At 41.7% G+C, this 15577-nt stretch overlaps 1 protein-coding gene across 1 annotated transcript in view; it reads right to left on the minus strand.

Annotated features, from left to right (window-relative positions):
- LOC147906074 (uracil phosphoribosyltransferase-like) overlaps positions 1–14804 on the minus strand; it is a 40527-nt gene extending 25723 nt beyond the window's left edge. The window contains exons 1-10 of the mRNA XM_087382976.1: positions 14703–14804; positions 14331–14656; positions 14093–14221; positions 13443–13521; positions 13277–13335; positions 13063–13140; positions 12823–12904; positions 12662–12710; positions 3459–3520; positions 3258–3325 (exon numbers count right to left, since the gene is read on the minus strand). Of these exons, the coding sequence (XP_087239102.1) occupies positions 3258–3325; positions 3459–3520; positions 12662–12710; positions 12823–12904; positions 13063–13140; positions 13277–13335; positions 13443–13521; positions 14093–14221 (606 nt within the window). The 5' untranslated portion in view covers positions 14331–14656; positions 14703–14804. The remainder of the gene's footprint in view (positions 1–3257; positions 3326–3458; positions 3521–12661; positions 12711–12822; positions 12905–13062; positions 13141–13276; positions 13336–13442; positions 13522–14092; positions 14222–14330; positions 14657–14702) is intronic.
- Between the last annotated feature and the right edge of the window lie 773 nt (positions 14805–15577).

Genomic DNA, 15577 nt, shown 5'->3' on the forward strand with positions numbered 1-15577 from the left:
ATTCATACCTAGTCAAGTACCAATTGTTCTTTCTTTTTTTCTTTCCCTTTTTTTTCTCTATCATACAAGATATGGAATGTGTGTATAGTATTTTAATTTCTGAAATTCTGAGTTTATTAAGTTATTCAATTGCAAAATCCGCCTCTGCATTAAGCACGACCCTCATATTCTTCTTAATGAAATTTTTTTTTTAAAAGGTGTGTGTGCATGCGTGCACATACATGCATACATACACACATATACATAAAAATGTGCATGTGCATATACATAAAGATGTTGTAACTACTTGCTCCCTCTTTTTTAGGGGACGATTTCACAATTTCTTGTAATATAATACAAATGGCATTCACTATTAAAAAAAAGAGTGTGCACACGCACTTGCATCATTTGGGTGTTTCTACACTACAACATACAAGACTAGCTTTCATTTGGATTCACCTTCAATAGTGGCAAGTACTAATTTTAACATGACATTGGAGAGAGAGCCCACAATCAACTAAGACATCTTTCTCAACACCTTGACTCAAAACCTGAATTCTCAATAGGAAGTGATGCATCCCATGGCATTACTTCTCTATGAGCTAGCCATTCAATGTGTTCCAAAGGTTTCTTTCTTTTAACATGTTGCTTGCTTTGACCACCATGATCGACACTTGACCAAAGTTATTTCACTTGTTAAGTGCATCTTTTGTTAAAGGAAAAAAAATAGGGTTTTGGATCACCATCAAGACCTCCATCTGACTACATCAAACATATTCTCTTGCATGTCACCTGGTACCTTCGAATTTGTACTTGCTTTTACAGTAGTATTTTCCTTTGGGAGAACCTCCATAGAGACCTATGTGTTATCAGTCTTCTCGATTGCAGCCAGCTTCATGTTTGCCTCTTTCTTAGGACAATTCTTTGCAAAATGACCCGATTCATGAAAAACAACCCAAGATTTTGGAAAGGGGCCAAACCACACCTACAGCGCAACCACCACTCCATCGAGGAAAGCAATCTCAATGAACTCTAGGACCTCCTAACTCCAATCCCACAATATCCAAGCCTTGTTGGGGCCTAACCAAGATCTCATTCAGGGGGGGATAAGCAAAATCCTTCCCAAAGTTGAGGTCAACCTTTCAACTGCCTCTAAAGATAAGAAACAAAGCCCTAAGAAACCCTTCCAACGGGAGTATTCATGGTAACAAAAAATCGGCGATGCTAAGCGTTGTACTACAAGGAATGACCAGCACCGTTGCACCTAAGAAGACAAAGGATCACACTAACAACTCATCCTGTAACACCTCAAAAATGCAATAGATAAGGAAAAAACCTTTTCCTAGGTACCTATCAAAGCCGGTTATATCACATCATTCATACAAGTGGAACTCCTCCAGCTCCGTGAAAGATGGAACATGACCATTGAAAAAGAAGCAGAGACCTCCTTTAGTGAGTCAAATGAACTCCAACTTAGCATCCTCGAGCTGCAGATGACACGCAGTGTTATGCTTCTTACCTAATTCAACCATAGCTTACGCGCCACCTCCTGAGCATGCCTTCCCAATTCTACATGCAACAATTTTTTGTCAACTTCATCATCCAACTCAAAAAACCCTCCCAAAAGCTCTCGCCAAAGCATCGATGGAAGATGGGGGCTCCTTTTCCTACAGAACCTCCATTTGCCCCTTCTCTAGACCTGCTTTTCCTATGGAGCCCCCGTTTGCCCCTCCCCCTTGCACAACCTCATAGACTGGTCACCATCTTCCTCTATCATCAAGGATACCTTAGGATCTTCACCTCCTACATCATGCAAGCGACGGTGCTTGGCTCGAACCCTAAATGGGCTGACCCCATCACTCACCTCTATCATGCACAGGCTCGAGCTCTAAGGCACTCAGCAATCCAATCCAATCAATTTTCGTAAACTATTGTGCAATCTTGTTTAATGTAAGGAGCATTCACAAGATCAACGGAAGTGGGATGATTCACCATTGTGGTCAAAAGTAACATGAAGCCTGTGCCATTAAAGCTATGTAGCATGTCTCTACTCATAATATGTAATGATGCAAATTTGCACACAACAATAGATTTTTCACACTTTTTCCTATTCTTCAATCAAGTAGACAGCTGCAATCTACAATGCAACTAAAAGAAAAAGGCAATAAGATTAAAAAATTAAATGCAAATCGTTGATCTCAAGCGTAGTGATGTGTTGCAAGCAATAGGATCTAGAGATCTAAGAGGACATCTGGGAGGATTTCTTGAAGAAGCCAATGGAGAGGGTAATTAGGGATCCCATTAGAGCATAGGTGGAGCAAGGTCCTCACGTGAGTCATTTCCTCGTAGGTCTCGTACAAATTTGCATTATGGACAAGTCTTATGACTCTAGATGTGCCTCTATGTTTCTCATCTTTGAGTGAGTTCTTGTGTGTACATGTGGACATCATTTTTGTGCATGTGTGTTTGGCTCATGGTGGTTCTCACATGCACTCCAAATTCTCACCCATCTCTTCAATTGAATCTCTAGAGAAACTTTTAACTTGGCATGCCCTTGGTACATGTGGGCTTTGTTTTCCTACCCAAAATCAAGACTACTTCAATGAGTCCATAAAGACCATTACTAAGAAGTGATTAATGTGGTAAGAACCTACAAGAGAAGCCATGTCTTTTGTTAAGGCACAACAAGGGACACACCATCCATGGTTTCTAAGAAGCCATAAACTATCACCTTGCCAAACTATTGTTTTTTATTCTTGGTGTTACAAGTGAGGTCCCCACCAAGAAAGCACTTGAATTTGGCATGCAATGCCACAAAGCAAATCTTGCAAAAACATGGACAACTATCATGCTATTTTGTTAAAAACATGTGTTTCCTTTAAGGCTTGAATATGAGCTCTTAAGCATTATATTTACTATTTTTAAAAAATTGAATGGGGCAGTGTAGCCTCAATCCCTTTATTCTACAACCACCCTTGTTTATCAATCCTTGAGACTAAGTTTGATCACCTTGCTCCCTCTCTCCATTTATCAAAAAGGACTAATGCTCTTAGTGTCAAAGCATAATGCAAAGGTCACACCATCATATCAACAACAAGACCCTCATGCACGATTAAGTTCACAATGCAAGAGTACCCCACATGGCTTGGGGACTTAGTACATATCATCCACATGCTAATCTTAGCTTTGCATCAATATGTCAATCCTTATAAAACCAACACAAGAACCCATAATTGGAAAAAAGTAATACATAATTGGCTTTAATGGGCACAACTTACCACCCGTATCAATCTATGGTCAACATTGCGTTGCTTTAACAAATCAATCGTCGCAATAAGCGTTCCTCCTGTCCATCCAAGACACAATTAGGTGTATAAATTGTAAATGTCTTTAAATTTTCTATACAAGCTTACAACAAAAACTAACGCATGTATTCTTCTCTCACAAGAGATGCCCATAGCGATATTGCATAAAAATACCAGTTGCTAGCATTGAATCCGCAACAAGGACTCTAACTCCATCTGGAAACTTGTCTGGTAACCTGTTCTCAAACAAATATCAAAACAAGTTTGTCATTGCTAAAAGCATAGTTGCTTCTACAAATTTATTGATTCATAAAAGTTTTCAACACAAATTTTGAAGACAAGTAGCAAATGCTTAGTGATACGTTGTTAGAGTTATCACACAAAGAGAATGAGCTACATACAATGAATCATCCCAATATAGATATTAAAGTACACTAATTGCATGTAACACTTATCGACTAACATAGCATGAATCCTAGGCCATAGGTTACACCATTAAAGACTAGAACATCAAACCCATTTGAGATTTAAGATACAAGAGGTGGTAGAGTGATTCAACAACATCAACATTAAAGTGGGCACTTCCTTTAGCTTCCATATACATCTAGGCAAGGAGGAGCTTATATATATTCATTTCTACTCAAGCTTGACGTTTTTTAATCCTAATACAGCTATTTTTTATTTTCTAAAAGGTGCTATTTAACCTACTTTCAGACCTAGATGAATTTGTGAGATGCGTGGATGCATTTGTGACTATCACTCCAAGGTATTAAAATGGATGTTTATGCCGTCAAAACACCAACAATAAAACCAACGTTCGACTAAGATGGATATAAAGTAAAAGACTTGACTTCCTTCCCATGCAAGAACCTCCAAGTAAAAAGGATTGATAGAATGAAGGGTCTTCATATTTAAAGAAGAAGAAGATCAAGTGTTTCTACTGCAAAAAGATGTGTGATACTACACCAAGGAGTGCAAAAAGAAAGCATCTCACAAGGACGTCATCCAAGAAAAGCCTAGAAGATGTCTCCTATGTTCAGAGTGATGCAATTACGGACATGCCCAATGAACAAGAGTAGTGGAGCTCCATTAGAAAGATGGAGACTAGGTTGTCCATCACAATCGGAAACAATTATGTTTGGAGGAGGGAATCGACACTATTTCTTTTATCACCACAACAAGTAACACCCAGCTATTATCTGATGTATTTTTTTGTTCCTAAACTTTGCAAAAATCTTCTTTTCATTCATGCTATCAAAAGGAATCGAATGAAGGTAGAGTATATTCTACACGGTATGAAGATCCTTGATAAAGAAGGAAATTTAGTTGCTAAGGAGTGTCAGAGAAAGATGTCTACAAAATGACTGCATTATTACCTTACGCCAACACAAGCTCAAATAATATGGCATAAAAGAATTGAACGTATAAGCTATGAAACCTTATAAGACATTCACAAGAATAAACCACGCATTAGTTTTATCCACGCATTCGGATGCATAGCATATGTCCACGTACATTACAATCATTGCATAATGTTGGATGTCAAGTCATATAAATGCATCATGATTACTTGTAGTGAAGAGAGCAAAGCATACAAGTTTCTTCATCAAACACTAAGAGCCCATCAATCGAAAAGTCATAACCTCCAAAACTGTAGTGTTTGATGAAGAATCAAAATGAAAGGCATCAAATCCGCAAGAGATAGTCACATACCGAAAAGGTCGATGAAGAAGAGCAAGAAGTACTAGAAGAACCCGCACAAGAGAAACTAGACCACCAACATATTCAAATATGCTCAAAAAGGCAAAGCAATTTAGGTTGAAAGCATGAATATTGCTGAAATAACTACTAGCATAGCTATAGAATTGCCAATGTACTTTAAGGATGCAATTGACACGCCTAAATGGCTAATTGCTATGAATAAAGAAATGGACGCTTTGTATAAAAATAATCCTCAGAAGCCTATTAAGCAAGTACTTTGCAATGTGGATTGCTTTTGCAAATGCATCTCATTGAGACTACAAAGAAGGAGAGATGGACCTCGATAGTCCGAACACCCACAATGATCTATTGTTGACTTTGTTTCTCAACATTAACCCTCACCAAATCTTGATCCATTGACAACCGAGCTCCCCATGTCTCTCCTTAATCGACCGGTAGAGTTGGTTTTACAGACAATATATGTGGATCCAATCACTCAAATCGATAGCTGATCGACTGATAAGCAACCAAGGATTTTCCACTTTGTGTTTATTTCTTTTGGACCTCTCTCGCAATGCATGTATTATGAGCCATACACTACTTTTCTCGTCAGAAACATCAACCTTGGGTATGGATGCACATTTAGTGGTCCCATCCTTAGCTTTCATTATGTATGTTTGTTTTTCAACCTCAGACTTTTTGGTCCTCCATAGACATTAATAAACTTTTTTTCTTTCTAGCACTATCTACTGAAGTCTTGTTCTTTTTTTCAACTACTGCATTCTACTGCTAAGAGCATCTGCATATGTAAATTGCCTTCAAATACCATTACTTTTGCAAAAGTTCATAAATGCTAAAGACATGTATTCACCTCCTCTGTGTGATCTAAAGACTTTGATCTTTCTGCATGTCTAGTTCTCTACCATGACTTTCATCTCTTGAAATCTAGCAAAGAATTCATATTTTTCTTTGAGAAAATAGACAAACAAGATCTATTGTAGTCATCCATGAAAGTCAAGTAGTACACTGAATCATTAACGTTGTAAGTCAGTGCATAACCCTAGGCATTTCTCTGCTTGGTTTTACCCCTGAGTTTGCAACCCACATGACAATCAATAAGCTGCCCATGCGGTGGGCTATAGCCCTATCCCTAAGTCTACCTCCCCCACGCTCTTCTCATATGGGGGCTTAGAGATGGGGAGGTGAATCTTTCAACATGCCTCTAGCATTAGACTACCTTGCGAAATGTTTTTGACTGTGCAAATTCTCAAAATGTTTTTGAACAAAACCTGCGAAACACATTTCGCAAAATGTTTCTTGAAACTTTCTAGTGACAGTAGTTATAGAAGTGTAGGTCATTGGACGAATCTTTGATCAATGTAGAGTTCCAAATATTCGCAAGTTTATCAAATTTATGGCTCTAAATATTACCCCCCAAGTATTTCTAGGTGAATGTATCAAATTTGAAGCTCTAACTTAGACAAGTCTCTAAAATCCCCATTGGGATAAAATCTATCCCTTAAATTTATTTTTCCTTACCTCAGAGCTTTTGCAAAGGAGAAGATGGAGTAGTTATTTGACAGAGCCACACCAATGCCTATCATTGAAAGAGAAATAGGGTTAAAGCCCCACTTGTGGGACCCAAATGAGATCTCAAGGGGTTGACACCTCATCATATTTATGGATAGATGAACCTTTAGGGGGAAGGAGTGAGGCTGCCATGTGGGCAGCAACATGGCTACCATATGAGCAGCAAACCATAGTCCCTGTTAGGGTTTATTTGGGGCAACCCAAAGGGCCACCCCACGTGGAATGGCTGTGGGGCTGAAAAGAGCCAAGCTGGCGCAAGCCATAGATTAGAAAGATGTGCATACCCCTTTAGGGTTAGGGTTAGGGTTAGGGCCAAGGTTTTCAACCCTTGTCTTTTAGTACACATTGTGTTAGTGCTATGCACACTATGAATTGATGTTGAGATATAGCCTCAAAGATACATGCTATTATGCAGCATAAGTACTAAGAATATGGAGAAGAGGGCAATGAGACACAAACTGATTGTTCTTTAGAGAGGGGAGAAGCAACACCCCATAAATCCCCCAATTGAGGCTTGCAATCGCACAATAGGAGCAACAAGATCAAGAGGCCTTGAGCATAGGAGAGAGAGCTATTGCTCCCACTACCCGCCTGGCCGCTCCCGCATCCCAAGATGGGAAGTTTGGATGGGAGTCAAGATGAGAGAGTCCAAGATTGGGATCTTGAACATGTATGCCCCAACGTGCAAACAGCACCGTCCGACCTTTTGGAGGAGGCTGACAGAGTGTCTTCCAAATGTTGACTCTTGGATCATTGGAGGAGACTTCAACAACCTGGAGTTTGGGGAGGACAAGCAAGATGATGCCTCATTCTCTTAGATGCCAACAATAGAGCGGAGCACCTACGAGCAGTTCATCTTCATGATCACTGGTAGAGACCCGTGGCGAGAGCCAAAGTTCAACAAGATACCTGAAAGCCTCCTCTTCTCTTTCGGCCATAGGAGACATGATGGACTGCCTGAGACGTTGGACCGCTTCTACATTGGGGACTGGGCACTACACAAATGCGGCTCTACCGAGATTCCGACAAGCACCGTAATGTCAAACCTCTCTAGCAATACTCCACCTAGAGCAACCCCACCGAGGTCTTCCCGAAAAGGGGGTCTGCATTCTAGAGGACCTCTTGCAAGATGAGGAGATTCAGCAAGTTATGGTAGAGATTCGGTAGCAATCAAAGTCAACACCTTGCGAGGGCTAGGCTTCGTGGGTGGCCAATGAGATCTAGAGGAGCAATGAGGAGTTATAATCTCACGCCCTAGATAAAAGAGGGCTCTTCAAGAGCACAAGCATGCACTGTGGAGAGACCTCGCCTCCATAAAGAGGCTCAAGGAGCAAGACCCAGGATCCCACTGGCTTAGTGACCGATTTGAGAGCGCACACCTTGAGCTTCACGACTCGAAGGTTCGACGGGCTTAGTTTTCCTATCCTCTCGAGCCCAATGGGTTCAGCAAGGGAATAAGATGACAAAGCAGTTCTTACAAACCACTAAACCTAGATTGAGAGACATGCAGTTGCAACGCTTACGAGATCCGCAAGGCATTATGCACACTGATCTGCAAGCGATTCTAGAGTTGATCACAATTTTCTACAGTCAACTCTTTCAAATGAAGAGGATGATTCCAACTTGACTGGTGGCCCGTGAGCTAGTTTGGGACAACGTTCCGATGTAGTCTCGCAGGAGTTGTGCAAGAGTTTGGAGGAGCCATTCACGGATGAGGAGCTCTGGGAAGCCCTCAAGGCCCTCCCGACCTAGAAGTGTGCGGCGAGGATGGCTTGACTTCAGCCTTCTTCCAAACCAGCATATGAGAACCATCCTAGTACACAAGTCCAACCTTGGTAGTGCCACTCATCCATGGCACCACCATCTTTAATCATGATCCGACCAATAATCATGGGCAATCCAAATGCAAACATTATCCAATTGTCCCCCTCACAATAAGTGGACAGCCTAGAGTCATTGAAGCACCGTGCTCCCAAGGTCTGTCTCATTCCTCTAGCAAGGCCCACATCCAAATCACCAACTTGTACATAGAAACCCTTGTGGCTGATCCATGCAGATCTCCCTAACCCAAGTATAACTCCAAAATACCTAGACCATGAGCTCCCAATGACCTCTCAAGCAAGTATCCTCTTGGATTCGGGACTCTTTCTTCCTATAGATGTCCCTATCTTCTTCCAACCAACATGCATCCTTCATCACTAAGAAATCATGGTAGCACTTGTTGTGTTTTGTCTAGGCTGCCAAGCCTTGCGTAAACATGCGCGCCTCGCGACAACAATCGCCCTAGAGCCCAAGGTCCCACGTTCCCAAGTGGAGTGCAAGGTGTAGATCATATCTTGCCAAATGGCAACCAAAGTCAGCCGAGGGTGGAACCGGATGCTTGCCCATCACCAAACTGCATCGAGCAACCCCAATGTTCCATGCCGTGATACTGGCTACTACCTCCCACATGCTATCCTCTGAAGGGGGATGAGGATCCGAGCTATCAGGACGGACCGCTTCATGGAGCTCTATCCTCTTAATGCTCTGACGATGTATCCGGTAAGCTGGAGAGACCTCATCAATCTGGGACGCGTGACCTCCCTCGATCAACCAAGCCACCATCCCCTAGGTATATTTCCTCTTAAGGCTTTGCATGCAAGTCATAATCCTGAGGGCTCCCATCCAAATCCTTGCTACGCTACGACAGCTCCAGATGTTGTCCACAATGCTGCGCTCCTGAACAAACCCGATCTGTGTGTCGTGGATGATGTCAGTGAGATGAGATTGTAAACGCAAACTCAAGACCTTGGTGAGGATCTTGTATACGGTATCAAGCAAGGTGATTGGTCTCCACTGCCGAATGTCTGACCTATCTTCCCCTTTCCGGATCAAACAAATCCACCTCTTGCACAAGGACTGAGGAAGGGAGCCTATGTCGAAGATCTTTTGGCAAGCTAGGCACAAAGGGGTGGAAATGAAGGGGCATAGAACTAAAGAGCCTGAGGACCTTAATCAAGGCTCTATGGAAGCAATCCATCAAGAACAAATGTGATCAATTCAAGAACAATCATTCGAAGTTGTTTGGGCCCTATCTCCAAGAAGTTTAATGAAACCAATTTCAACAATCAGAGAATGGACAAAAAGCTGCAAAGTTTGTCTACAACTATGAACAAAGGCTTTGATCATCTCAAGAGAAACCAGATTCAAGAAGGGAAGAGACCCATGGAGAGTATCCTTAAAACTGTCTCTTGATTCAGATGATGAATTTGAGCATGTGACAAATCCAAAGGGTGAAGATATAACTATCAGCTTAGGAGGTCTGAAGCCCATAAGTGTGACTTGTTTACCAGGGTGCAGAAACTTCATAAACATATCATTGAAATCCATTGTGAACTCACCTAGGGTCCTCATCCATTCACAGCCTAGTACAACATCAATAGGCCCCATATCAAAAACAAGTGCATGAACAAGTAGATAAGGTAAGTCTTCACAGAGTTTATTTGAGCAGCTTGGCAACATTGTTTGCTGGTGGAGTGCTCACCATTAGCCACCTCTACTTTGTATCCATGATCCAATGCTGTGGTTGCATGCATTCTCATTGCTTTGATTGTCTTGGAGTAGATGAAGTTATGGGTACTTCCACTATCAACCAATATGTGGACAGATCTGACATTAGTAACTCTCTTCAATCTGAGAGTTTAAGAACCTCTAAAGCCCATTATAGCCGTTGAAGAGATGCTGTACAAAACATATTGAGTGCCTTAAAACACTTCATCATCCTCAACAAAAGAGTTGCCTTCCAAATCTCTACTATCATCCATGTAGAACAAATTTCATATTCCATGGTTGGCATACTCTTGGGTGATTGGACTGACAGTCACCACTAATCCTGGTGTTTCCCAAGGTAGAACCACCAGGATCAAAGAGGAAAGAAGATTCCTTTTTGGATTTATGAACAACTACATTATCATCTTGGCCATCATTCTCACAATCATGAAATTCTGAATCCACCATTGGATCATCAGAGGCTAGATCATCATCAATCTCAAGTATCATGTTGACTTTGCCTCTGCCTTAGCCTTGCATACACTTCGGTGCTCCGGGATCCATGTTTCACCACATAGGTAGCACATAGTCTTCTTTTTCCTTTCATCCACAAGGGCCTGAGATAATTGCTTCACCATCTTCTCCTTATTATTATGTAAATCATCCCTGGGGTAGGGTTAGATGAGGCCTTTGCATCCTCAGCCTTGTAGTTTTTGCATGGCCCATATCACTGCGTGGGATATCTAGGGATAGGAGTTACAGAATATGCAAGGGGCCTGTTTTCATCAAGAGGGCTTTCTGTAAATGATGTCTTAGCACCAAATTGGCCAATACCAATGGTCTTCTCCTTTAGGTTGTATTTGGATCAATAAAATATATATATACCTTTGTAAGACTAGAATAAGTCCAATCATACAAATTTAGATTTTTTGTCCAATAAAACTTTGCTAATTGCATAGTCTCCTTAGGAGTGCTTGGCTTTTGAGCTGCAACATCTGAGGCAATGCGATGATGTAGACCATAAATTTAAGCATTTTGCTCCTCTCATCTGTAGCGGGAGATAGAGTATCCTCACTCTCTCCTGCTCAATACTAATTGCAACTGCAAAATGATGCACTCAATACACAAAGTGATGCTGTGGATGTGAGTGAGAATTAGAGGGAGAGAATGTAGTGGCCTCCGAAGAGGATATAGATATAACTGAATAATGAATGCCCAAAGGGCTGAATACAACTGTATGAAGGGGCTGAAACCCTCACTGCAAAACTACCTAGAGGAGGTGAATCCTCACTAGATCCCTAAAGAGGCTGAGGCTACCCTGCTGGTCTGCTACGGGGAGGCTTTCTGCTGCTCTAAAGGCTTGAAGGCCTGAGGAGTGGATGAAGAATGAGGACCAAAGGCTGCCCTTTTATAGGCTGATAGGTCAGCCTGGCCGACTTGGTCAACGCTGACTGTTGACCTTGGTCAGCTGGTCAACGCTGACCGTTGGCCATGTCAGTGAAAAACGTCAATGTTGGCCAAAAAGTCAACACATTGACTTTTGACCAAAAAGTCAGCTCTGCATTTTTTGACCTGCGATGACATGGCGTTGACTGCCTGTTAATGGTGTGTTGATTGCTGATTGCACAGGGCTGCCTGAATGGCTGTACGGACACCTGTGTGGCCGTTCACTTGGCTGCCTGCACTGGCACTAGCTAGCATGGCCACGGGCATGTGGATGCCCATTACATCATCAATGCCATGGATGAATAAAGCAAACGTCCAGAGTTATTTTACATAGTTCTTAATCGATCCTTGCTAGGTGAATTTGCATCAGTATTGATCCTTGGCTAGAAAAGTATGGAACATTTATTAACTTCTTTCCAAGTATTAATTACAACTCCATCCTGTTGTAGATGCATCCACCATGTATGGGCAAAATCTTCTAGATGAAGCACAACAAACCTTATCTTTTCCTCATCCCCTTTTGGATATAACAAAACGTAATCTTCCAATTTACTGATCCATCCTACAGCTCACTAGGTAAACCGGTTTCCCCTTGTCTTTCAAATTACTACCCTGATCAAGACCTCCCCTAGACAAGGGACCTCAAGGGTTTGTGCACTCTATGCTGTACATTTAGCTAAAACAGAGGACAGCAATGGACTGTTTGTGGAGGATAAGGATATAAAAGAGTTGGTGCAGCAATTTTAAGATGCTTTTGCTGATATCTTCCTCATCACTTACCACCTAAAAGGGATGTTGACCATGCAATTACTCTTGAGCCAGGGTTAACCAGTAAATAAAGCACCCTATAGGCTATAAGGGCTGAAAGGAAGGACGTGGCAAGACAAGTGAAGGAGCTTTTGGTCAAAGTAGCTAGTTCTATTTCAGAAAGCCTTTAGCAAAGAATGTGTTGGCAAACACGTTTTGGATATACTTATCAAGATAAGTTGAAAGTTTCATGTTGAAAATATGAGATCAACCATTGGTTGATTGTTCCATGTTGAGAACATGGAAAACTATGTATTGGGTGATGACAAAAAAAGGTGCGATAAAGCATCTGTAAGAAAACTGACTTGTTCAGGTAAAGTGTTGGCTGTAGTGTACCCTCATCTCGAACAAATCCTGTTACAGAAGCAACACATAAATTCATATCAGGTACAACCCAACTCCATAACTCAAGAAAGGACTTCATTAGCTTTCCTGCCAACAATCATGTGAGCTGGAATTCAGATACCAATGTGATAAGTTTGAGTTGTGGGTAAGACCGATGACACATGTTCAACTAAGACGAGACCAGCACGGAGAATGGGAACAACCTGTGATATTTGTTCAAGTTCAAGGGAACCTCATCAGAAACTCTGATAATGAGCTAGGTATGAAAGGAAATTCTGTTTCAAAGTTATTCATAATTCCTAAAAGAATTTTAATGCCTGTTCACTTATTCAGATTAGCTAAGCAGTCACCACTTGCTGACCCTAACAGGCTCCCTTGGATCGATGAACTCCACATTTGCAACCCCACATGGCGTTTGCACTTCACCCTTGACTGTTAGCTGCCAACATGGCACGTTAGAATGATATCTTTAACTTCTCAAATCCTTGCCACTAATTCCTGTTAGCAAATATAGTAAACGAATTCATCACCATAAAGCCATGACCTTCAGTATATTCTACCGCATATTAACTCACCAACCAATCTCGGGCTGCTTCATAAATCAGAAACCTGCCCAGTTCTGCCAGAGCACTCCCTGCTAACATTGCATGGCAAGATGCATGGAGAGATGGTTAACAAGAAGAACAGTCAGCTAGAGACGTTTAAAAACCAAACATGTTATGCAAAAGCAGTAGTCCGTACTGAATATAGGTGTTGGACTCAATTCATTTCGAAGAACTGACAGCCAGTGTTTAATGAGCGGATGAGGAGGTACATAGACCTGTCACCAAACCTTCCTGAATGTAAAGATTTGCCTTGAATGAAGTCAGCACTTCACTAAATGATAAACGCTTAAATACAGGCTCTTATTGAAATAAAGGATCGAGGAATGTTGATCCACTAAAGCAAAACAAGAACTGAAACTTGTAGCCTTGTAGGACAGTCATTCACGCCTCACATACCAGGGACTAGCTAGCTACTACAGTCTGGTCACTGAGCTCACTAGTGTCTCAGCAGGTGTTGAGAATCCTTTAGGGATGTAATCCCAGACAAACGCATGTATATACAGAGGACGCATGACCATGAAGTTTTGCTATTGTAAAAGGTCGGAAAACGAGGGAAGATAAGAATCTGAATTACAGCTACCAACTCGAGAAATAATCACCCTTCAACCACGCTACGGCTGCTTTGAGAAGCCAAAATCGCTTGAGTATGGTATCAATGAGAGATCGTATCGCCGTCGCTTGAAAATAACATGATTTTGTGTTTGCAAAGAATCTCTGTGTCGTTAAATGCATTTATGACCAAGTAAAATGAACAGCCAAAGGAGTGCTGTAGTATAGCAAAATTACCAGCATCAATTCTTCACCTATTTTCCTTTCAGTTGGCGCAGATCTCGGTAGACACTTCGGGGGGACTCGGTCATCTCTAGGTTGTTGAGTTTCAGATGCTGCATTAGAGAATCTCAAGCAGTGCATCATCTGCACATGCAAACCGACGAGCGTAAGAACACAGCACGTGACGTACTTCGATCAGACAGGATCGATGTGATAATTTAGCAAAAAGAGCGTCTGAAAGGGAAAAATTTACCACCACTGTCAGGTACGATCAGGCGCGTGCACGGCTAATCCAGAGGGAAACGGAGCAGAGATGTACTTCGGAAGGGGAATGATCCATGGGGATCAAGCCCTTTCCTCACGAAAGGACAGAAATGTATGTTGAAAGAAGCTGAATGAGGGGGACTGAAGCTCAATGGAGCTCATGAAGAGGTGCAAAATGTGGAAAGGGAGAGATGCATGGATGAAGGCAAGCGAGTGTGCGTTGTTGGGATTCTCAGGAAATGGCTAAAGAGGAAGCGTCGATAAGAAAGCTAGAACTTGAAAGGATTCATGGTGTCCTTAGAACACTATTCAAAGCTAGAACTTGAAAGGATTCATGGTGTCCTTAGAACACTATTCAAACCTTACATTTATTTTGGGAGGGAAAGCCAGTTTTGACACACACTCTCTTTACCTTACCTCTTTCCTTATACAGCTCCACCTCCCTCCTCCTCTCATCCCCGCTCTTCCTTTGCAGCTTTCGAGTTGCAAGTAGCTCTCTCATTAAATAGTTTAGTAGCGCAATGAATGTGGTTTGGTACACCATGATGGCCAATATGAAGCTAGAAGACTGTGTCTTTCCAACCCTTGAAATTTCAATATGCTCTTTCCTTCATAGCTCAATCTTGGTCTTATAATGTTCTTATGACCCTTTCTATATAAACCCTAGGTCACTCCCATCATAAATGGCAGTGATCCATATGCCAAAAATAGCAATGATGCATATGCATGCCAAGACTTTGAAATGAAACAGTGACGATGACTTCATATATATGTACCTCAAAAAAGTCATATCAAGTAAGTTTTTAAAGAAGGTGCATAATAACTTTAAAGTTTTATAAAACTGTTACATCCCAATTTGCAGTGCAACTCGAGGGTTGAAATCATGAAAGGGGATGGATCTCTCCAACCTTCTAGACACTCTTCGATCATAACAAAGTGTTGGACATATCATCTCCCATGACCAGAAGATGGTCCTGTACATCCCACAAAATCCATGTGGAGTTCATGGAAATAGTGTGGAGACGACCACCTTCAACATGAATGCCGATGTCAGTGGTTGTGTCATTAACATGGAGGGAGAAAGTCCATCGCAGGAAGCTCTACCAACTGCTCCCATCACTTCCAGAACTACCACTCGGTCACAAAGAAGCCAAACGGAGGTATCCAATAGTAGAACTGTGTCCGAGGACCAAGAGGAGACCCAACCAAAAAGCAAAAGAGAAAGATCAGAACCAC

The sequence above is a fragment of the Dipteris shenzhenensis genome, chromosome 1, assembly GCF_047967505.1.
Source record: "Dipteris shenzhenensis isolate YYH24624 ecotype China chromosome 1, Dip_SZ_1.0, whole genome shotgun sequence".
In the NCBI taxonomy this organism is placed as follows: Eukaryota; Viridiplantae; Streptophyta; class Polypodiopsida; order Gleicheniales; family Dipteridaceae; genus Dipteris; species Dipteris shenzhenensis.